The following is a 24,210-nucleotide window of genomic DNA, read 5'->3' on the forward strand; positions in this document are numbered from 1 at the left end:
AAGAGCAGCAGGGTTACATAAATAAGGATTCAGGAGTCTGATTGTAGGGATCCCTTTTTGAAAACCTTGGCTCTTGTCTGTGATATTCTGCGGTGCCTACAGTGCTAAACTTCCACCTGCAGAGCAGAATGCTGGACTTGAGCTCTACTATGGCTGTGTGGGCTGAATTTGCCCCCAAGACCTTAAATGTCTACGATAAGTCATTCATCACTGAAAAGACACTTTGGCCCAGTGGTTTTCTCTGTTAACAAAGACACGCAAAACATGTGACCATGGAAAGTGAGAGCCTCTCCTCCACTCAACTCAGTCTCTTCACTGCCTTCTACATAGTTTGTCACTCTCTCATCATGAACTTATACATCCTTTGGTGTCCATGAGTCTTTGCTCCTCTGGTTCCCCTCTGCCCTCTCCTTTGCTGCTTCCTCTCTTGCCTCTCTCCCATTCTTTTTATTGGGATGCTTTCGGTTCTGCCCTTGGTATCCTCCTCTCGTCCCTCTATATATTCTTCCTGGGATTACCCATCTGTTCACATTGCCTTAGCTCTCACCTGTATGGTGATGACTGCCAAATTCACTCACTCCCCCTGATGTGCCCCACTCACTTCAATCTCCAACTCCCTTTCTGCCTTTTATGCTCTATGGTCTGCTGCAGACCCAAACTCAGCATGGCTAAAATGAGACATTTTCCCTTTCCTCCCAACACTCCTCCCTCGTTAATGTATGACACCATTCTCTTTGCTAGCACACCCTCAATGTCTCTCTCCCTCCTCCCACATCCAGGCTGTTGATAAATCCGATTGGTTCTTCTCCTCATCTATCCTTCCTTTCCATCCAAAACTAAAGATGGTCAGAAAAAAGGAAAATAAAGCGAAAGAACAGCAGTACTGACTTTAGTGGCCTTACTCCAGACTGAGAGCAAGATGGGATCCAGGCCTTTTTCTTCACAACTTTGGTTGATCCCTATTTTATTTCCTTCAAGGCTAAAGACTTCTAGTATCAATTACACTGACATAACTCTATTCATGGCCATGGAATTACTTCTGACATACACTGGTGTAAGTGAGAGGTGAATCCGGGATAAAATATTCTTCGTAGTTTATTACCATACATTTTTCTGCAGGAGCCTGTTACACCGAATCCATCCAAAGCTTGTAAAAATGTATTAATCTATATTTTTGACCTACAACAATGTTTGGTGTCATTGGCTATTATTGTTTATACTGCAGGAGCACCAACATTGGTTTAGTTGCGCTGCAAAACTATAGGAAGAGACAGTCCTTGTCCAAAGAGCTAGCACCCTGAAACGATGATAAACAAAGGGTGGGAGGAAAGGGGCTACCACCTGCAGTACAAACAAATTGGTCACTTCTTGTTAGTTTAATGGATCCATTTTTTATTTTGCTTATTTACAAAACCAGCCAGCTTTGAAATTATTCTCCTCAGGGTTATTTTATATAGGAGAACAAAAGTAGCCCCATAGCACTTCATGAATGCACTGCAATGATTACAGCTGAATGGATAATCATAAATGTAAACTCTTTTGGCACCAAGGCAGGTCATCAAGGGATACCTGGTTACTATAGTAACCCAGGCAGTAACCTCATGAATAAATGGACAAACAGGATTTCAATATATTTTGACAAACCTCTTTTCAATCTTGTAGAGAAGGTATCCATATCAGTGACTAAATTATTCCAGTTCTCTGGGATATTTACTTCTGCATCAATTTCAGAAATCATTAAGAGCCCATTGCTTCAGGTCTGTAACAGCCACAGTTTCCATTTGAAGGCACTTCTAATGTAGATATTAGGCCAGATTCACAGCTGGCATAAGTGGGCACAATGCCACTGACTTCAGTGGAAGTTGCACACATTTATAACAGCTGCCAACTTGGCCTAATGTATTTAAATCATCTTCAGAACAAAAGGTAAGACAAACTTATTCCTCTCTAAATAAAGCCCAGCTATTTATCTGTTGTGATTGTTCAGTAAGTAGGTATCTAAGCAACTCTCTCTTTCATCTGATCTAAAGAAAATATTGAAAGGAAATACAGAATCTTTGGGGAAATGAGGCCTTTATATTGTCAGTATTTGAATAAATTTCTAGCAGTTGAATTGCTGGTACTTTAACCGAGATCACAGTAATTATGGTGTAAGCAATGATTGGGAAAGGAATATAGTGTCTAGATTGCAGGTATTTTCAGTAAGAAAAATATAGTACGTGAAATGCTGATGTTCTTGGGGGGGGGAAACAATAGCAACTTCACAGGCTTTGAGATGGTTTTAATATCTGTTCTCATTACTTTGCCTTCAGTACATACTACAATACTCATTGCCAGGGTGAGTAAGGTAAGCAGCATTTGCCCCATTGCTGGCATCAGACTCAAGGCCTGGTAGTGGGTGTGATAATAAATAAGAAACATTGGTAACAAGTATAATAAGCAGAATATTGAAATGCAAAAGAAACATGCACAAACAAGTTTCTCCTCTAGGGATCAATCTAGTCAGTGGTTATCAAGCTGTGGATCAGGACCTCAATTTAATGGGGTTGCTGGGTTGGCTTAGACTTGCTGGGGCCTCACCTGGGTCAGCTCCAAAGTGCAAGTCCCACCGCCTGGGGCCGAAGCCAGAGAGCTTCAGCCCTGGGCGACGGGGCTCAGGTTACAGACCCCCTGCCCATAGGTGCTAGAACTAAAATTACGGTGGGTGCTGCCTCACCCCCTCGCTTGAAGTGGTTTCCATTATATACAGTTTACAGTTTGGTTCAATGGCTCTCAGAACCTACACTATACAAATTGTTCCAGCACCCCTGCCTGGAGCTGAAATCTTTGGGCTTCGCCCCCCCACTCCTCCCAGGCTGGTGGGGCTTTGGCTTTGGCTCTCCCACATCTGGGGCAGCAGGGCTTAGGCAGGCTCAGGCTTCCATCCCCCCTCCTGGGGCCGTGTAATAATTTTTGTTGTCAAAAGGGGATCATGGTGCAATGAAGTTTGAGAACCCTGATCTAGATCCTATTTAAATCAGTGGAAAGATTATCATTTACTTCACTGAGTACTGAACTAGATCTCTAGAGTACAATGCAAAACCAAGCTATTACCAAATATTTACCCATACAGATAATGAGCAGAAGGATGATCTTGTTGGTAGATTGGGACTCAGGAGATATGCATTTAATTCTTGTCTCTGCCACTGACTTGCTGTGTGACTTTGGCTCCAATCCAGCAAAGCACTTAAGAAGATGCTTTAAGTAATCTAGTTAATTTAAATGGAACTAGTCATGTGCTTAAAGTTAAGCATATGCTTAAGGAATTTGCTTGATTAAGGCCCCAATCCGTCCAAACCTCAGTAATCCATCAGAAAATGGGAATAATAATCCTTCTTGTCTCCCACCCTTTATTTGTCTTGTCTATTGAGGCAGTAAGAACTTTGGGGCAGAGACTGGCTCTTTCTGTTTCTATGTACAACACCTAGCACCATGGAGCCCTGATCTCAGTTGGAGCCTCTATGTAGTACTGTAATATAAAGAATAAATAATGTGTAGGTCTACCATTGCCTCCTATTGGATGGAAATGTAACTGTTCAATGAGTAAAGGAGGTACAGTACTCAGAAGATTCGATTAACTCAAGTGAAAGAGGTGGAGGAGGATGTTCTGAGTTATGTTTCCAAGTGGCCATCGTGTGCAACATCATGAACACTGGGATGTCACAGATCTGGTATAGATTGATACTGTATATTATGCCTATATCAATAAGAAATTAAATAGCTATGTCTGTTCCATCTAGTTTTGCTTTCTCATACCAGAAAAGGAAGTTCCACATTTAAAAATATTTGTGTTAAACTACATTTGAGAAGTTTAAAGTCACGAATTAAAATTAGTGAAATAATTTTTCACGGAACCATGGAGAGCTATTTTGAGACAAGGAACTTGATTAATGAGGCTCAGCATGAGTAAAGGAAACTGTGCTTTTCCTTTCAAACATCTGTCTTGCGGGGACCGTGCTTACTGCAGAGCAAAGAAATGACAATGTAGTAGCATGCATCTTGAATGGAGGTACACATTCCAATGGACCAGAGCGAACATGACATATGTGCCTAATCTTTGAATGTAATTGCAGGGCAAAATTACTTTCTTGCTTGAGTCTGTGCAAGTCTATAGAAGGCAGTAATATTGTATGGATTTATCTGAGAGCAAAATTTGGCTGTCTCTATTAATGCTCTTTTTAGGAGACAGATAGATTTTTAGAGCCAGAACGCGCCATTATATGGATCTAGTCTGACCTTCTGCATAATACAGGCCATAGAATTTTACCAGTTTATCAAGCCCAGTAGCTTGGCATAGAACTAGGGCATCTTTTTTAGAAAAACATCTCATTGTCATTTATATACTCAACTTGATGGAAAATTACCATCATTAATAAAAATAAAATATAAATAAAATAAAAATAAAATTACCATCACTAATAAAAGTGTGTATTTTATTTCCACTTTGAGTTTTTCTGACTTGATTTTCCAGTCATTGGATCTTGTTGTTCTTTTGTTTTCTAGATTAAAGTGCCTTCTAGTTGTCTCTATACATAAAAAGTTTAAAATAGAACATTTAGATCCAAATTCTGTTCTGGGTTATCCCCATGTAACCCCACTAAGTTCAATGTCCATAAGAGAAGAATTTTGGCCTCTGTTCGTTGTTGTTGAAGATATTGTAAAAAGATAGATAAAGAATTATGATCTGGTGTCTAAATGGTCATAGTCATATATGTTTAGACTGAAGAACTCTAAACCTTCCTTTAGAGTAAGGGCAAATCCCCTGGCAGAAGCAATATACTGGCAGGATAACTTTTCTATACACAGCCGTCTTAGAGGTGAGCGCCGTACTCAAGCATAATTCCCACTGATTTCTGTGGAAAGTTTGCTAGAGTATGAAGTTTCAGATTTACCCATGAACATTTTTTAAAACAAGGTAATACTTCATAAGTCAACATTTCTTGATTCCTCAGTGATTCTGTGTTTGGTTTGCTCTGGAGCAAAAAAAATGACTTTAAAAACACATCTGCTAAAGTTTTTTTTTCCCATTGAAGAAAATACATATGGCATCCTCCATCTATGGAAGGAGAATGCATTTGTGTATAACAGGTTGATACTATATCTTTAACAGTAACAATTGTTTTTGGATGGACACTATTAGCTAAAGTACTTCACAAAACATTTAATTTCCTAATTAGGCCTATTACACTGCAGATAAACAAGGTAAACTGAATTCTTGAGGAACAAGCTATGTTTAATGAAGCATGTGTGAGCTTGCATAAGGGAAATAGGGATCTTAAAAACAGGGATTGCTAATTGCTTACAATATTTGGAGAAGTACTGTTTAAATAACAGAACTGATTTTTTTAAACAGTATTTTGTAGTAATGGTTAGGAGTGCCCTTAAGGCAAGGGAATACTGTGAAGCTCAACAATTCAGCAGAGTCCAGCAATTAGACAATTCTACTGTACTTAAAAAGACACAAGCCATGTATATGCTACGAATTTTGGTTGACGCAATTTACGTCATATCGTGTGTACATGTGTATACTTGGCTTTCTGTGTTGTCACCAAGAGTGCGTGTTGATGCTCAATGTGGTGCACCATGGGTAGGTACTGCCATATGCAATGTGCCAACATCCAGTGCACTGTCTTTTGGGAAATTTTGGCAATGCATTGTGGGCAGAAATGAGTTGCGCAAAGTGACTGGGAACAAGTGGTCAATTTCCCAGTGTGCAACTGTTTCTATCCCATAATTTTCATGCCTTTTTAAAAAAAAATCCCAGAAACCTGTGCAGCCCTCCATACCGTCTGTGACAGATTGCCCCCAGTTAAGATGCCACCTGATGTGCTGGGATATCACTGAGCCCACCTGTTCTGCCAGCCAGGGCACCCTTTTTACCTTTCTTGCTGAGCCAGGCTATTAAGTCTCCTCTGGCACACACACACACAGGCAGGGCCACACTTAACTGTAGAATGACACAGATACTGAGATCAGCTGTGGGAAGCCTCAGCTTAAGGGACTTGCCCCAACACTCAGGTGTCCACCTCCCTTGGGGTGCAGATTCAAAGGTATATTATGAAATTCGCCTCTTCCCTCAATGTGGAGGAAGACATGCACAACAGAAACTGGGCTTTATAATAAACAAAACAAATTTTATTAACTATAAAAGGCAGATTTTAAGTGGTTAAAGAACAAAGTGTAGACATATGCACAACTAGGTTTATGCAAGGCAGCTTACATCAACCTAACTTTGCATAGTGTAGACTAGGCAACAAGTTAAAGGGAGAGTATCATCCTGAATGTTGAATTATTAGGCATTAGATGATTCAGAGAAAATAAAACATCTAATAGCTATTAACAGGGAAAACATAAATACACCTCTACCCTGATATAACGAGACCCAATATAACACGAATTCAGATATAACGCGGTAAAGCAGTGCTCCGGGGGGTGCTCCGGTGGATCAAAGCAAGTTCGATATAACACAGTTTCACCTATAATGTGGTAAGATTTTTTGGCTCTTGAGGACAGTGTTATATCAGGGTAGAGGTGTATACTGAAGTCAATGTAAACAACAAGGAGTCTGGTGGCACTTTAAAGACTAACAGATTTTTTTGAGCATAAGCTTTTGTGGGTAAAAACCCCACTTCTTCAGATGCATGGAGTGAAAATTACAGATGCAGATATAAATATACTGGCACATGAAGAGAAGGGAGTTACCTCACATGTGGAGAACCAGTGTTGACAGGGCCAATTCAATCAGAGTGGATGTAGCCCACTCCCAACAATAGATGAGGAGGTGTCAATTCCAGGAGTCAATGTAGTTACTTTGGATCGACTACTGGGTAGATGAAATTAAAATTGGCACCACTAAATCAAATTCTGCCCCTATTTAAACTATGAAATGCCATTGACTTTAGTAATTTGGTCTATTGGCTATAGAATTGAGACCGATTAAGGCAAGTGTGAGTGCAATGTATAAAATAATTCAGTCCACATACTGTAATATCTGAATACAAATTTGTTTACAAGAAAAGAAACACCAGTATTTGGCACTATGGGGGAAAAATTAATAGGAAAAGACCTACATCTTCTTACAGGTAAATACCTGAAACACTGGAAATATGAATCCACACAAGTTTCTTTGTATGTGTGTGTTTCCTTTCTTAGAAAAAAGATTTCTCATTGGCTGAGAGTAAGAAAAATTAGAGAAGAATTATGACATCTGAATTTAACTGAAAATTGCCTGAACTCTAGCGCTGCCTGGTTCCGAAACTCTTCTCCAGTACCATGGCCAGTTTCATCAGGACTCATTCTCATTGACTGAGAGTGTAACACTATTGCAACATGTCTGTGGAAGCAGTGGCCTTATACAAATTAACCATTTGATAAGTGTTCTACACAAGAAGAGGCTTATGGGCTACCATTGAGAAGAAAAGCAGAATTAGGTACAGAATAGGACCAAAAAGAAGCAGTTTTTCCTGACGTGATATTTTTTTAACCCATTTAACATTTGATAAGTCTTGGCCCCTAACTATATTTTCATACTTGCCTCCCTCTTTACACCAGTTCTGTGGATGGTCATTTCAGAAAAATTCTGGGGGAGGGGGTCAAAACTGTGTCAGCATGTAGAATGTTCTATGTGATACTATCTCCTGGAGAGACAAGGTGGGTGAAGTAATATCTTTTATTACCAGGTGACTTGAAGAAGAGCTCTGGGTAGCTCGAAAGCGTGTCTCCCTCACCAACAGAAGTTGGTCCATAAAAGATATTACCTCACTTGTCTCTCTAATATCCTGGGACCAACTCGGCTACAACAACTCTGCATACGTACTATATCCTGGAAAGTCAGGGGATGAGAGGCCACAAATGGAAGACATAGTGGAGCATATAGACCTATGAAAAATCCAGTTGGTCAAATCAATGTCAGCGGGGGAGGGGGGAAAACTGCCCCTCTTACCTCATAGCAAATGACCCCCCGGTGTAAAGATTTGGAACCATTAAAGGAAGACCTTGACCAATATCATCCCCCCCCCCAAAAAAATCACATTAAAAGAAATGACCAGTATTACTTGATTCTGAGATTTCCAGTCTGGTTGGTGATGGGTTTGTGTGTAAAAGCATTTGTACCTTGCTGTCATAGATAAAAGTGACATGCAGAATAGTCACAACAGACAAGTTTTCTTTTGCATTGTATGAACATTGTCTTGGTAGTCAAAATAGTGGAGACTGGCTTCTGTTTGTTCATTTCAGTAATGGTTTTGCCACATGCTAGCAGTACCCACGAACTAGTTAATGCAGCTTTTTCAGTTGTCTTAGGTTGTATAAAAGTTGTGTACATTAAGAAATAAAGATGAACCCCAACCCGTATGTTCAATCACTTTGCTAATTGCAGTGGATTCTAAGCTTCCTTTGTGGACCATCAACTGACAGCAGACTGGATTATATAGAGTCCCATCTGATTCAGTCTAGAGTGCCTGGTAAATTGATTGTTACATCGGGAAAAATGAAATTGTTGTCAAGGTTTATTTGGGAAAGAGAGAAGCTTTCAGAAAATACCTCTGGTGTTGAGAGCAGCAAAGAATGTAAATGTTAGTGAGAAGACAGAGAGGGGTCAAAAGGAGACAAACCACAACATCCTGTTTACTTTGAAAATCTACAAAAGAGAGCTCTGGCAAATATTCTGGTTTGATATTTAAAAGGTGCTGGGCACTCTTCTTAGATTTTTATCTCCATAGGACTGTGGAGGTGTCAGCAGTGGGTCTCTGTTTCAGGCTGCACTCTGATGTGTGTGATTCAGGCTACATTCAGCCCCCTTCTAACTGAGATTTCAGTGTCTTGAAAATCAAAGCTGCAAACTTTTATCTGATTTAATACATATGTTTCCGATTAAGGTGCAGCTTGGCTGGTTTTAGAAAGTTTAAAAACAACAGGGCTCAATCTTACAAGGCACTGAGCGATGTGGCCCTGATCCATCAAAACACTTAAGCACATTGCCTTCCATGTGACTAGTCACCTGCTTAAAGTTAAGCACATGCCAGATGGAGCTAGATTTCTCAGCCTCTAAAGAAATCAACATCTCATATAGGAAGCTGAATATAGTAAAAACCTTCTTTTTGAAAGTTTCCCTTGGACATATTTTTGGTCTCTTCTAGCTTTTGCACCTTGTTCTACATCATAGGGACCCTTTGGGCTTTTTTGCACATTATTGAATATTCAGGAGTCTGGTAAACAGTAATAATCAATAGTCACTGTAGCCATTTCACATGCTTGCCATTTTGTTTTATGCCATTTATAAACATCCATCAGAATCAGATGTATAGAGCATTTACATATAAAAGTCAAGCATATAACAACATTGTACATGTTAATACTTAAGGGATTCAGGGAGAAATGTGACTGGCTGGTGTAGTAGAGGTGTGAGGCATCATGTCAGGAAAAAAGGTCTCCTCCCCTGTACAGATCAGGAACTCCCCAGGAGAGAAGTATGGAGACTCTTCTCTCTTGTGGAATTCCTAAACTCTGTAGAAGAAGGACGTCCCTGCTATGTGTCTCCTGCAGGTAAGTGGGGAGGAGCTCCTGCTGTTTCCCACCTTAGAAGAGCTCCTACCCTGAGGACCTTTAGCAAGTCTGTGGCTGCGTGTCTCCCTCCTTAACACCTCCTAAAGTGTTTGTGGGATATTTTTGGCAGGCTCCCAGAGCATGAATTCTGTGAGTCTATCTCTACAATGCAAAGCAATAGAGCTTGATCCTTGGGTCTCAGCTTGACTCAGGCTTGGATCCTTCACCCCTGTGGGATCTTGGGACCCTGAGTCTAAGCCCTGAGTCTAGTGCAATTTGTGTGTAGATGGAGGGGGCTAGGCTTGCACCTAAGTTTGAATCCTAGGCCTACTTGGCAGTGTAGACATACCCGTACAGGATACATCTACACTGCAATAAAACACCTGTGGCTGGCCCATGTCAGCAGACTCAGGTTAATGGGGCTCAGTTTGCAAGGCTATAAAATGGATATTTGGGCATGGGGTGGGGAGAGTCCCAGAGGCTGATCTCCAGCCTGAGCCCAAACGTCTGCACTGTAATTTTATAGCCCTGCAGCCCGAGCCCCACAGGGTTTTTTATTGCAGCGTAGATATACCCTAAATGCCTAAGGGTGTGTCTACATTGCCGTGTAAGCCCAGGGTTCAAACTCACTCTCAAGCCTAACTCCACCTTCTCTCTACTCACAAATCACCCTCTAAGCCCTGGGTTAGTGCAGAGGGTCTGAGCCTGAGTCAAGCCAGGACCCAGGATGCAAACCCTATTGCTTTGTAATGCAGACACAGACCCACTGGACTCATGCTCTAGGAGTCCTCCAAAGTATTCCACAATCCAACAGGATGATTTTCTTTTATCCTCTGCACAGTTAAGTTTGGTGGACAGCGAAGTTTTCCCGTGTTGCATGAAGTAAGGGCTAGAATGGCCACATGGGACGGCACTAGGAATTCTGGAATTCGGGTGGTTGGACTTAGGTTTGCATAATGCAGTGTAGATGCTGGAGCCCCAGGCTGAGATCCAGGGTTCAACAATTCCTCACTTGCAGTTACAAATGAGTGTAGGCAATGAAGCCCTAGGTTAACAAACCCTGGGTCTGTTAACTCAAGTTCTACTAACCTTGGGCTTACATAAGACATACCTTGAGTCATGTTAGAAAATGGGACTAAGGCTCCTAGTCATTTAGATGCTTTTAAAAAATTTAACTTCAGTATAGATCATTTAAACATTAAAAACAAACAAACTTTCAGGCCTCCTTATTTTACTTTTTGAAAACAAATTCCCATGCAAAAACTCTGTTGGCTGACAGTTAATGTTAGGACAATAAGTAATGTAACCCTACTGAAAATACATAAGAAGGGCATCACCATTAAAAAAATCTCCAATCCTTAAAGATGGAAATGTCAAGCTGAGGTAATAATGACTATTATATAATCCTTAAATTTCATATATTAGTTCAACGATATTACCAGTGAAAATTATCCTTACACATTCCAGTAGTAAACAGTGCTACAGACATATACATTCCTAATTAGACATTTTGTATTCTCCAAGATAGACAGACAGGTGTGTGTGTGTGTGTGTGTGTGTGTGTACATACTGTGGGTCAGATTTAGGGTTGTTATGAGAATGTGTAACGTGAATTTTTGCATGTCAGTATTGCTAAGAAAATTTATGAACAATAGGGTTTATCGAATATTCTTAATCTTAATTTGCCATTCCCATATTTGTTAAGGTTTAGAATTTTTGAATGGCTATCTTTTTGTTAGCTATTGTGTATGATAGACTCAAATTCTCCACAGTCAATGTTAGCTACCTTTTTTGTGGGGGAATCCCATGCATTTTCTCTCCCTCCCTTCCTTTGAATGTGGATAGAGGTGGGCTATAATGAATGGAAAGTGAAGCTATTGTAGCGTGTATCCTGCTGTACACAATATAGACATATTTATAGATAAAGCTAAAGGTGCGCTGCAGATTGTTGTAATTTTAATAATCCCAGGAGAAATTCTGAGCAGTGTAGAACTTCTGCACCATCCAAAAAATCCAAAACTCTTTTTGGCTAATGACATGAATACAGCACCACTGAAATGCAGCCACTCTGGGACAAGAGACAGGAATCAATCATCACAGTACGTTATACAGTTGGGGAGGGGAGGCAGGGAAGATTTGGACAAGCATACTGGGGAAAGTTACATCTCTTAGGAAAGTGCCATGGGATATTTTATGTCCCCATAGCACAAGCAGGAGCGCAGTTTTTCAGGTCTTCTCCTGCTGAATGACATTATCTCTCCTTATTCATTTTGGTACTCCAGTTGCTTTGTCAGGAATACACTGTCAGATCATCTCGCAGTAGAACTACCTACTGCACACTCCAGACATGGATTTTCTGTTATTACAGGCTCTTTGCATTGGACACTGAGGTAAGAAGCAGCCTCAGAGACACAGAGTTGTGCCCTTAATTATAGTAGAAATATCATAAATTTGAAAAATAAAGTGGTGTAGCCAGATAACTGCACTGCGATTCTGAACACACATTGGCTAATCCCTGTGCCCTGAAAACATACCACATCCATGAGCTCACAAGGTAGGTGTGGCGCCATACACAATATGATCATTAGGGCTGTCGATTAATTGAAGTTAACTCCCGCAATTAACTCAAAAAATTAATCGTGATGAAAAAAATTCAGCGTGATTAATTGCAGTTTTAATTGCACTGTTAAACAATAGAATACCAATTGAAATGTATTAAATATTTTTGGATTTTTTCTACATTTTCAAATATATTGATTTAAATTACAACACAGTATACAAAGTAGACAGTGCTCATTTTACATTGTTATTTTTTATTACAAATATTTGCACTGTAAAAATGGCAAGCAAAAAAATATTTTTCAATTCACCTCATACAAATACGGTAGTGCAATCTCTTTATCGTGAAAGTGCAATTTACAAATGTAGATTTTTTTTTGTTACGTAACTGCACTCAAAAATGAAACAATGTAAAACTTGAGCACCTACAAATCCACTCAGTCCTACTTCTTGTTCAGCCAATTGCTAAGACAAACAAGTTCATTTACATTTACTGGAGATAATGCTGCCTGCTTCTTATTCACAATGTCACCTGAAAGTGAGAACAGGCAGTTTTGTAGCCGCCATTGCAAGGAATATCTGGCACTTAAATACTAAACATTCGTATGCCCCTTCATGCTTTGGCCACCATTCCAGAAGACATGCTTCCCTGCTGATGATGCTTATTAAAAAAATAATGCATTAATTAAATTTGTGACCGAACTCCTTGGGGCAGAATTGTATGTTTCCTAATCTGTTTTACTCACATTCTGCCATATATTTCATGTTATAGCAGTCTTGGATGATGACCCAGCACATACTGTTCATTTTAAGAATAGTTTCACTGTAGAGTTGACAATGCAAAGAAGGTACCAATGTGAGATTTCTAAAGATAGCTACAGCACTCAACCCAAGGCTTACAAATCTGAGAGGGACAAGGTGTAGAGTATGTTTTCAGAAGTCTTAAAAGAGCAACACTCTGATGTGGAAACTACAGAACCCAAACCACCAAAAATGAAAATCAACCTTCTGCATCTGACTCAGATGACAAAAATGAACATGCATTGGTCTGCACTGCTTTGGATGGTTATTGAGAAGAACCCATTATAAACATGGCTGCATGTCCTCTCGAACGATGGTTGAAGCATGAAGGGACATATGAATCTTTAGTGCATCAGGCACATAAATATCTTGCGACACTGGTTCAACAGTGCCATGCGAAAACTTGTTCTCACTTTCAGGTGATATTGTAAACAAGAAGTGGGTAGCATTATCTCCTGAAAATATAAACAAACTTGTTTGTCTGAGCAATTGGCTGAACAAGAAGTAGGACTGAGTGGACTTGTAGGCTCTAAAGTTTTAAATTGTTTTATTTTTGAATGCAGGGGTTTTTTTGTACATAATTCTACATTTGTACGTTCAACTTTCATGAAAAAAAGACTGCAATACAGTACTTGTATTAGATGAATTGAAAAATACTATTTTTGTTTTATACAGTGCAAATATTTGTAATCAAAAATAAATATAAAATAAGCACTGTACACTTTGTATTCTATGTTGTAAATGAAATCAATATATTTGAAAAAGTTGAAAATATCAAAAACTATTTAAATAAATGGTATTCTATTATTGTTTAACAGTGCGATTAATCACACTATTAATTGTGATTTTTTTAAATTGTAATTAATTTTTTTAATTACAGCCCTAATGATTACTAATGTAACTGGTGTAGTTACACAGTGACCTAGCAGGGTTTTAAAAGGCCTAATGAAGAAGAAAATAAACATTGCTATTTGGTATAAGAAATGGTCCCTCTAGGAAATACTAAACCAGAGGCCCGCCTACACCCAGGGAGCTGTTTTACCCAAGTCCAAAGGAAGACCTGTGCCTCTGAGAAAACAAGCTACACCAGTAGCCAGTAGATGTCTCTGTTACATTCACCTACCGTTCCACATGGAATGGATGAGAAGTTTCAGTAGGAGCTCGTGTCACAGCTGGACATAATCAATCTCCTTTATTTATCTGAAACGTGAGCAAACATTCTGTAAAATGTAACCCGAATTTTAAAGTGATTCTAATTTTTTCATTGCCAAAAGGGTGTCCTGCATCCGAAAGTATAAGTGCTATTTATAGCGTGGACATAAATATGCCATGCAAGCCAAGTATACTAAATCCACATACCCTGCATAGCTCATGGTGCTGGGAGATGCCTATGAGGTGAACCTCTCCGTACCACGTCATGACAGAAACAGGCTGCGTGCTATAGACAGATCATGCGTGCCCCAGCAAAAGGCAAGACGCATGCTGAACACATCATACATGTCATACCAACATATCCCGCGCAGCAAGCAGCCGCGCTAGCTCTGGGGCGCTCTGCCCGACGCACGGCGCGTGCCTTTGGGGTCTTGCAGGCGACCAGCCGCGCCGTACTACACAGATTGGTTTGACACGGGCGATACGTGGCTCACCCAGGCCCCAGATCTCTTGCATTTGTGCTCGGCGGCGGCAGCAAGCTGAGCCTCCGCGCGGGGCTCGGGCCCGGAGCTCCGGAGCGTAGCCCGGCTGGGCGGCGGGGCAGGAGGAAGAGGAGGGTGAGGGGGACTCATCGGAGATGCGCCGGCTAGCGGGGGCGGGGCCGTGGGAGGGACCAGAAGCCCGGGCGCTGCCGCTGCCGCTGCACTGGGGGGGGGGCCGCCGGCGGAGCTCAGCGTCCCGCCCGCTCGCTCGCTCGCTGGTGCAATAGGACAGCGCAGCGCGGCTAGCGGAGGAGCCGGCGGAGAGCCCGGGGTGCAAGGTACCAGGCTTCGCGCAGCTGGCGGCTCTCCCTGGCTGGCTGGGCACCGGCCCCTGAAGGACTGAGCGCACCTCGCTGCCACCCCGAGCAGATGTGAGCGAGCCTGGAGAACTGAAGCCCAGCTCGCAAGCAGCCGTGTCCTCCTCTCCCCGCAGATCCACAGAGGGTGAACTATGTGGCAGCCGGCCACTGAGAGACTGCAGGTAAGGGAGGAGGGCAGGGGGAGAAACTGAGGCGGGGCTGGCGTGTCTGTAAAGGAACGGGTCATGTGATCCGAGGGTTTGTGTCAAAAATATGTAGGGGGCATTGGTAAGCCCTTGTTTTGAATTCGTTCCCCGCCACCCCCATGGCCGTGCATAGATCACGCTTACAACTTTCAGCTGGTCTCTGTGTGTGGAGCACTTTCTGCCCAACAATTTAACATTGCATTCCACTGACAGGATTTACAGGTCCAGGGCTGGGCTTCTTGAATCCAGATGTGGGGTGGTTTTTGTTGTTGTTGTTGCTGACTTTTTCAAAGACGGAACAGATGATTTGAAAATCTTTGGGTTGCATTTATGATGTTATCTCTCTAAATTTATGCTCCTCCTGAAAATAGGATTTTAATTTTCTTTCTGGTTATTGCAACTCCCTTCCATTTCTTTCTTTCTTTCTTTTTAAAGGGAAAAGTTTATAAAGAGTCAAAACTCATCAGGTATTGCGCTAGCCAATTCATTGACTCCTGCATACAAACAAGAAAATGTTTGTTTGATGGGATTTGGATGGCGGGTGCAGGAGAATGTTTGGGGTTGAGCAATACTGAAAATTGGACGTGTCTAGTTATTTGCAGGAGTCATCAGTGACACGTATTAAGGTCTCTGGGGGCTCAGGGTTGTCCTTACTGCAGGGTTTTGCTCCATGCTTTTTTCTCTGAAATGTTCTCCAGATGGTCAACTAGACAGATTGCCAGATGAATTTACACAATCCCAAAGACAAACTTTCTGGCATGCTTAAAGCAGCATTAAATCTCATAGTAAACTTTGAAGAACTATTTAAGTAGCAAAATAAAACAACCTTTAAGGCAGAATGAATTTGAAGGCATAGGGCAAAAAGAAAATATGCTGAAAGGAGGGGACAAGCAGCATTATTGAGGCATGCAAACTAAAGATTTAACTTGAAGTTCAGAGATCTATAAGTAAACATATAGCCCTCATGAAAAGTCGTAGGTAAAGTTCACAAACTGAATTCATTTTTGCAGTGAGGAGCAGCCTGTTTAGAGAGTATCAGTATCTTGTAATATTGAAGATTCCAACTAGATCACTGATGCTCTAAATTTCAAGGGAGATTCTAAATGGGGTGGGACAACACATTTACATATTTGTTGCAAATAATCAAACCTCAAATAAGGAACTCTACTCTGGGATGCTAAGGTGATATTAATAAATGTTCTGAAAGGCCTTATTTTAATACAAATCTGCATTCATACAGTACCTAACTGAGTGCAGTGTAGGCTTATTTTAATGTTTCACTTATCTATAAAGGCGTGTGTGTGTGTGAGAGAGAGAGAGAGAGAGGTATTGATGCAGCATCACTTTGAAGATCGAGTCATGGTGGCAGTCAAAATTCCTTGATGTGCTTTCTTTGTGACTTTGGGCTCTTGCTCTTCTGAATGTGTTTGATTTTTTTTTATCTATTTAAGTTATTCATGCGCAGCATGTTTTATTTAGGGAAGTGTGTGGGTTCCAAAGCCCATGACACTTGGCAGCTGAACTATTCTGGCATATATTCTGCTTTGTGATATTTCCATATTAGAAATATCAGCTTTCATTTCATGGTTATTTGGCTGTGCAACTGTTGGCTCTAGTGCTTCCTGTTGTATTCTTTGTCATGTTAGTAGTCTTTTCTTAAATCAGATTATATAACATTTGTGATATAATGAAGAAAGGGCCTGGCTCATTAAAGACAATGGTTACATTTTATAAAATCTTATGAAAAATACCATTAATGGGACACAGGCGGAGTTGACAGATGCAAAATTTAGTCTACCTTAAACATAATTATACAGTAACTAGTCTCCTGACCCTAAAACCCCCGTAAGATCCTCAAAATGAAAGCTGTAAAATTGTTAAAAATCTAACTTTTCTGGAAGGCAACCTGCCAACAGCATCTGAAGGTCAGTGTTATTTTGTTTGTGTGTGCATGTGTGTGTCACTTCATCTCTTTACTCTGTGTCTATTCTTTTTTCTTATGAGCAGGCAGGCTAATGAAATATACACAAATTTTGCTTTCTTACCACTTCAGAATTCAGAAGTCTTGTATATTTCAACCCCCCTCTCATGACAAGAGAGCAGGAAGGCAGTGTGGGAGGGATGGTGGCATGATGGGAAATAGTGTGCCTGCAAACCAAACCACAGCTAGTAGATCTAGTTTTAGGCCTACCTGCCTGAAGTGCATCCCCTTATTCTTAAATATATTGTATGAATAAATACATATGGAAACTTGAGACTTGCAGAAAGTAAGACAAAATAAAGCTTATTTTGTAGTTCCACTATAGCAACTTCATACAGTTTCCAAAACAAATATCTAATGAGAAATAGTTGAACATATTAAAATATTTTATTGCTTCCGCAATTGGAATTAAAAAATTGTTTTGATACCAGAGAGGAGAAAATTCAAAGACTTGCTCTGATTTGATATTAAAGCCAAGTATGATCAAGTCTTTAGGAGTTTTAATCTCTACCAGCCAGTAACAGTAATAATCCATGCTTCTTAATCAGACCAAGGAATGCAATTTCAGTGGTTAGGAACCTTTGACTTTGTGTGTGCCTGAAATGTGATTTGTGAATGAAATTAACCATGGTGGCATGTTATTTATTTATTTATTCTCCAGTAATGGCTAGAGGCCCCATTGTGCAGACCCTTTATAATCACATAGTAAAAGACAATATCTGCCCTGAAGAACTTAGTCTCAGGCCCTGATCCTGCAAAGACTTTTGCACATGCTGAATTTGACATACTGTAAGTAGTCTCAATGAAGCCAAAAGGGCTACTCTCACTGCATAAAGTTGAGCACATGCCGGGTAGGGGCTGAAATTAAAACCAGGTGTAATGAATGGGCATAACGAATGAAAAGGTAATTGCATAGATTGACTGAGTGCACGCTTTGTAGAATTGGAAGGTTAATACTATAGCATAAATATATACTACATTATATTTAAAGAATGTTAGGTTGCAAAATCAAGCACCCCAAAGTTGGAAATGCTTGTGAAACTTTAATTCAGCCCTCTTGTGCATGTGTATTAGAATACAGACTGTATTTACATTAAAGCTGTCCATTTTTTCCGTAGGACTCCTGTCTCATTCATCGTACAGGATGGAGCTGTCCTAGGGAGGGCTGAGGGTTATGTAATGAAGGAGACTTGTTTGTATGACCCCTGTTTCATTTGTTGCAGAATGTGAAAAGTGTGTAATGAATGAGGCAGAGTTCCTATTTGGTGCTAATGGCAAGTCATATAAAACAAACTTTTTATAGATGACCATTAACTGGGTATTCCTCATTTCCTCATTGCCCCCAATGTGAGGCAGTTGAAGTATGATTTGCCAAAGTGCTGAACACTCACAGCTGCAGCTGGGACCTGTGCTTTGAACATATAAAATGCTATTGAATGCTAACTATTCTGAATAATCAGGCCCTAGCCATCACAAATTAGGCATCCAGAATTAGTGGAGACTTTTGACCTTAATCTCTCTGTGCCTCAGTTCCCTGTCTGTCTGTGAAATGGGGATAATAATACTACTTCACTTAACAGGGCTATTGTGGAAAGAAATTGAGTGATGTCAGATCCTATAACGATAAGTGTAGAGAAAAGCCCATGAGGAAATTAATAATTCTGTATTCAGAGAAGGGTTTGAGTAGTGTGTGGTAAATAAGCCATGGGGCCACGCATTGAGCAATGAGAATAAAATAAAATATTTAATAGCTACTCATTCAGTGAGCACCATCCATCCTGCAGGAAAATAGTATGTAATGAAAGAGTGTGTCATAACATATACATAACATGAGACAGAAATAAGGTTGCATGGGCAATCATAAATCTGGTGTGTCCTAACCTTTGAGTGTTTGACTTCGCAATATAAATAATGTTGTTTTAACATAGTTTTTTTGTTGTTTGTTTTTTGGTTTGCTTTAAAAAAACAAAGCAGAATTTCCATCATGTGGTATCCTACTGGCACCCACATGAATCATCAGCAGGGTTAGAACATGTAGATTCACTGCACAGACCTCTGCTACTTGAGCTAATGAAGTCACTGATTGCCGTAGTAGGTTGTCATCCTCCATGTCAGTGGTGCCCAAACTTTCTTCGATCTTGCACACCCTTACTAGAAAGGGAATCTGTCTGCGCCCCCACTCCATTACTGCTCAGTTAGCTCAGCAGAGGTGTGTGGGCTGAAGGCAGAGCTGGGGATGAGGGAGGAGCTGGGCCTAGAGGTGGAGCTGGCCTTTGGGTGGAGAGGGAATGATGGCAGAGCAGGGGGTGGAATGGAGCTGGGTCTGGAGCGGGAAGTGGAGTGGAGCTGTGGTTGGGGGTGGAACAGAGCTATGGCTTGAGTCTGGAGTTGGGCTGGGGGTAGAGCAGGGCTGGATGGTGTTCCCTCTCTGCCCCCTGTGTGGGTTGGCATGGGCTGCACAGGATGGCCCCCCAACATTCCTCTCTGCCCCCTTAGGAGGGGTGCCCCACAGTTTGGGGACCTCTGCTGTATGTGGACCAGCACCAGAGTTAAGCTGACCAGACAGCAAGTATGAAAAATCGGGACAGAGGGTGTGGGGTAATAGGTGCCTATATAAGACAAAGCCCCAAATATCGGGACTGTCCCTATAAGACAGGACATCTGGTCACCCTAACCAGAGTGGGAGATTAGGCATTTTACCAGTGGGTTTCATAGATATTTGCTCACGGCAGAGGAGTGATAAGACATGGACTTCTTGGGTTCCATTTCAGGTTCTGGAAGAGAGTTTTCTCTAGAAATTACAGACCCTTCTGCTTCTGTTCCTTCCAAGCCTGATTTCTTCTGCCCCCTAGCATGTCCCAGTTCCAGTCCCGTCTCTTCACCCCAACATTCCAGCTCCTTATTCCAGTCCTAGTCTGCTCATTTAGTCAGTCTCTAAAGCTCCCCCTCTGGGATCCTCATCTTAGTCCCAGTCTCCTCCTACCCTGGCTCCCCATTCCAGACCCCTCATCCTAGGCTCTTTGCCCAGCCAGTCTGTCTCCATCCTTCCTCCCAGCCCTTGGTGCCTCATCTGATCTTAGTCTCCTCCCCTTCTCCACTACCATTTTCAGTGTCCACCATCCAGATGCTTTGTTCCAGTCTCCCTACCCTGGAATCTTCATCTGATCTCAGACTTTCCCCCCAACTCTGTCTCCTTGTCACAATCTCCTGTTCCCACAGACTCCTTGTCCAATCTTACTGCCTCTCTCCACTACTTGTTTCCAACTTGTTCCCCGGCCCCACCCTCAACTCCTTTTCCAATATCATTTTCTCACGTCCATGTCCCAGTCTTCTCCCTTTACCACCCCAGAGGTCCAGCTCTCTTCCCTCCTGCTTTTGAATTAGACGGCTCCCTCCTCCATGCTGCCTGGGTGCCAGTGGTGTGGAAATTGAGAGCACAGGCTCGAGAGTCTCCCTGTTCTCGATTCCTGTTCCTTGTGGTGCCGAGGGGCACAGCAGCTAAGAGCAGCAGTTACAGGGAAAGTGCTTCTCACAGCCCCTGCAGCTCGTGGCTGGATCATGCTCATTCACGCTGTGTGGTGGTGCATACCCAGTCCAGCCAGCACGTGGGAGCTGTGAGGGGATTGACTCTCTGAGAATTTAGCTGCTAATATAATAAGTCTCTACAGTGCATGTGCAAACTGAGATTTTTTCAAAGGCTTATAACATGGCCAATTTTGAGTGGATTTTTATTGGGTCGGTAAAAGACACATCCCTTACACAAAGGGATGCTAGCCCTGCCTATAATATAGTAATCGTTGCTAGCCACCTGCCTAGCCATTGTCAACTGACAATTTGCAGCGGGGGAGCAGAGGTTATGTGAATCTCAGTTTTGTTCATGTTAAATTGGTAGCAAGACATCCATGAGGAGATATCAGAGGCAGACCGAGATCAGGGATTTGATGTCAGGAGACAGGTCAGGACTGGAGAGGCAGTTTGTAAATCATCAGCATGAGTATGGTTGTTGCATCTGTGTGAGTGGATGAGATCTGCTAGACAAGGGAACTACCTGGAGATGGTGTCAGGGCTCAGGGGGAAGCCCTGTGAGACCCTAACTGAGAATGGGAGTTAAGAGGATGAGCTGGTGAAAATTAAGTGCTCAGAGAGGTAGGAGTACCATGAGAGGTCAGAGTCATGAACATCAAGCAAGAACAAAACTGTAAGAAGGAAGAAGTGATTGATGCTGTTGAGTCACTAAAGGGAAGTGATAAGAGATCTGTAGAGGAGATTATTGGAGAACTCAATGAGAATGTTTTAAGTGGAATGGAGGACAGAAGCCTTATGGGAGGGGAGCAAGGATGGAGTGGGTGGAGAGAAACTGAAGAAAGTAAATGTAGGTGGTGCAATAAGTTAAGTTAGTAGAGAAGGCATGGTAACTGGAGAGGGAATTGGGATAAAACTTTTTTGTAAGTATGGAGAGACCATGCATGTTTGCATTGTGAGGGGTAGGAAACAATGAGAGTGAGAAGCTAAGGAGATGGGAGGCAGTTAGAGGAGGAAGGGGAAAGAGTACAAGGAAATGTTGAAGGGTGTAGGCAGAAAAGAGAGGGAGCATGAGATCATGTCCTATCTTCTCAGTCTTTTCTCTGAAAAGATTGGCAATAGCCTGCCTGGAGGAGGAGGGCTCAACGGAAGGGGAGGGTATAAGGAGAGTCAAAGCTGGTGAATAGGTGTCTGGGTTTGTGGGAGAAGGAATCACTGAGGGTGGTGAATTAGTATTGCTTGTCTAGGAATAGGACAGATTTGAAGGAGGAGAGAGCAATTATGTAGTGGAGGAACTCTGTGTGGTCTTGTGCAGAGGTGCCTAGCAGAGCACGAATAGGATCGGGGGGATGTGGATGCAGAGGGAGAACTGGGTTTGACTGGGAGGTGTTTGTTGTGGGAGAGAGGGCAAAGAAGTGTAAGGCGAGGGACAGAGTGAATCAACATCTGAGTCAACGTAAGAGTTAATAGGAAGGAATGCGTTGGGAAGCCATGAAGAATGATGGACTGGAGGCCATGGACGCAGAGGTTGGGTGTGGGGTGGGTGGGCAATGTTGAGGAAAACAAGATGGTGGTTAGACGGAGGTAAATTAGCTACTGAGGGATTAGAAATTGAACAATGTTTAGTGAAGACAAGCTTAAGTGAGGTGGCCATTTTGGTGTGTGGGAAAATTGATCCAGTGTTGAAAGAGACCAGGAGGAGAGGGTGAAGAGCCAGCATGCTAAGGAGACATATGGGATGTCAGCACAGAAGTTGAAGTCACCAATGATGAGGCTGGAAGATGGTAAAGAGAGTAAGCCCTGCTACAAAGAGTTTACAATCTGAACAAATACAAGGAAAATCCAAAGGACAGTCAGACCAGAGGTGGGGAGGGAGTCACGCTTTCAAAGTATTAGTTACAATGATAGTTAGTCGAGGAGATGAAAGACAGAGATGTAAGAGAGTGATATCAAAAGGATGCAAGAGATGCCACTGAAGACTGAAACAGAGACTTGGGTGAAGCAAAGATCTGGTCCTGATCCAACTGGCCAAGGACTAGAATTTATTTAGCAGGTCTTAACCCTGTGAGAAGATACGGTGTGAAGTAGTGGCAGGAGGCCACTGAGTGAGCTCCATTGTCTTGTCTTTGAGATAACGGTGTGACCCACTGTTTATAAGCTAGAATGTTGCCCTTCATGGTTGGTGAAAACCAGTGGGGTCCTATTGTATTCATTATTGATGAAGATTGCTAATGTCTCCTTTCAAGAGCTCAGGATAGCTTAAACAGTAAGACCCCTGCCCAAAAAAATCTTGTGACCTTAACAAGACAACCAGCTGCCATCTGGCCTCTAACATAAATTATTGAAAAAGAGGTGTTGGACAAATTCCAATTGTATCTGAATATTAAGCTGGGGAGATAGCAATACAATCTTTGTGCAATCTATGGGTGCCAATTATGTCTTAGAAATGGATACAAGTAGGGTGTCCATCCTGGTAATTTTAGATCTGAGAGTTTGCTAGTTTCTTTTCAGGACCAAGCAGGAGAGGGTGTGTATGTTTTATACTGGGTTTGCTCCATCCTTGCTTGGAGAACCCTGAGAGTTGTATTGTTTAGCTGCTGTTTGTGCCTCCAGCCACAGGGGGGTAGGGCGTCTCAGGGCTCTGGCTGCCGGGAGGGGCTGCGGGTGGAAGGGATGGAGTCGGGAGCTAGCTTCCCCAAAGGGGGTCTCCACCCGCTGCCCATGCGCCTGCCGCTTGCCTCCTCTCACCCCCACACCCGCTGCTCGCCTCCTCTCAGCCCTCCCACCTGCCACTTGTCTCCTCACTCCCCTGCCACGGACACCCCCTGCCCTCCGCGAGAACTCCTGCTTGCTGGTGGCTCACTGCTCACCTTCTCACTCTGCCGCTCACAGCCAGGGCCCACCGCTTGCCTCACCGCTTGCCTCCTCATCCCTGCCCACCTGCTGCTCTGCTCCTCACCTCCCTAAGCTCGCAGCCAAACCATACACTACATACAAAGCTATGCATTTCAGATATGTGGTAGCTCATATAAAAGTTACAATTTATTCTAACATGATCAATCCTCCCAAGTTCCATTGATTTTCCTCTTGAAATTTAGGTTTGATTGTTGATCATGCAATAATTACAATCAACATCAGTAATAACATCATTAATAGAGCTCACATATTGTGTAAGGGCATCCGAGGTAGAGTAAGGCATTGAAAATGTCTGTGGTAAATTCAGATTGCAGGAAATGTAACTAATTCATTTGGTAACCTTCAAACCTCTGGAACAGATGGTTGTGAGTGCAGTTCCAACAGATGTTGAGTTTGTACCTAGCACTGTCATGACAGCCTAGTGTTGAAAGGTTGATGTGCTGTTGAAAGGTGTAATTTTTGTAATAATGTGGCATAAATTTCTTGTTCCTGCTTAATGAGCCGTGGCCAATGCTTTCTTTGTCACTCAACTCTATGCTCCACTTCTCTCAGAATGAGGCCTGTCTTATTGCCCTCCTGTTTGATGAAGAATCATTCATTGTCTGATGTATTTTCAGTTGGTGGCAGACTTTTTACTGAATTCAGTGGAT

At 42.1% G+C, this 24,210-nt stretch overlaps 1 protein-coding gene and 1 long non-coding RNA gene across 4 annotated transcripts in view; one reads left to right on the forward strand and one right to left on the reverse strand.

Annotated features, from left to right (window-relative positions):
- LOC140917316 (uncharacterized) overlaps positions 1–14,744 on the reverse strand; it is a 75,686-nt gene extending 60,942 nt beyond the window's left edge. The window contains exons 1-2 of one of the 2 annotated variants that reach the window (XR_012160788.1): positions 14,589–14,744; positions 14,066–14,142 (exon numbers count right to left, since the gene is read on the reverse strand). This is a non-coding gene — a long non-coding RNA (uncharacterized lncRNA). Of the gene's footprint in view, positions 1–14,065; positions 14,143–14,301 lie in introns of both variants that reach the window. The other variant, XR_012160787.1, reaches the window with a different exon arrangement.
- Positions 14,737–24,210, forward strand: part of PID1 (phosphotyrosine interaction domain containing 1) — a 159,616-nt gene continuing 150,142 nt past the window's right edge. Inside the window, exon 1 of one of the 2 annotated variants that reach the window (XM_073359838.1) lies at positions 14,737–15,117. In XM_073359838.1, the coding sequence (XP_073215939.1) occupies positions 15,088–15,117 (30 nt within the window). In that variant the 5' untranslated portion in view covers positions 14,737–15,087. The remainder of the gene's footprint in view (positions 15,118–24,210) is intronic. The other variant, XM_073359837.1, reaches the window with a different exon arrangement.

The sequence above is a fragment of the Lepidochelys kempii genome, chromosome 9, assembly GCF_965140265.1.
Source record: "Lepidochelys kempii isolate rLepKem1 chromosome 9, rLepKem1.hap2, whole genome shotgun sequence".
Classification (NCBI taxonomy): domain Eukaryota; kingdom Metazoa; phylum Chordata; order Testudines; family Cheloniidae; genus Lepidochelys; species Lepidochelys kempii.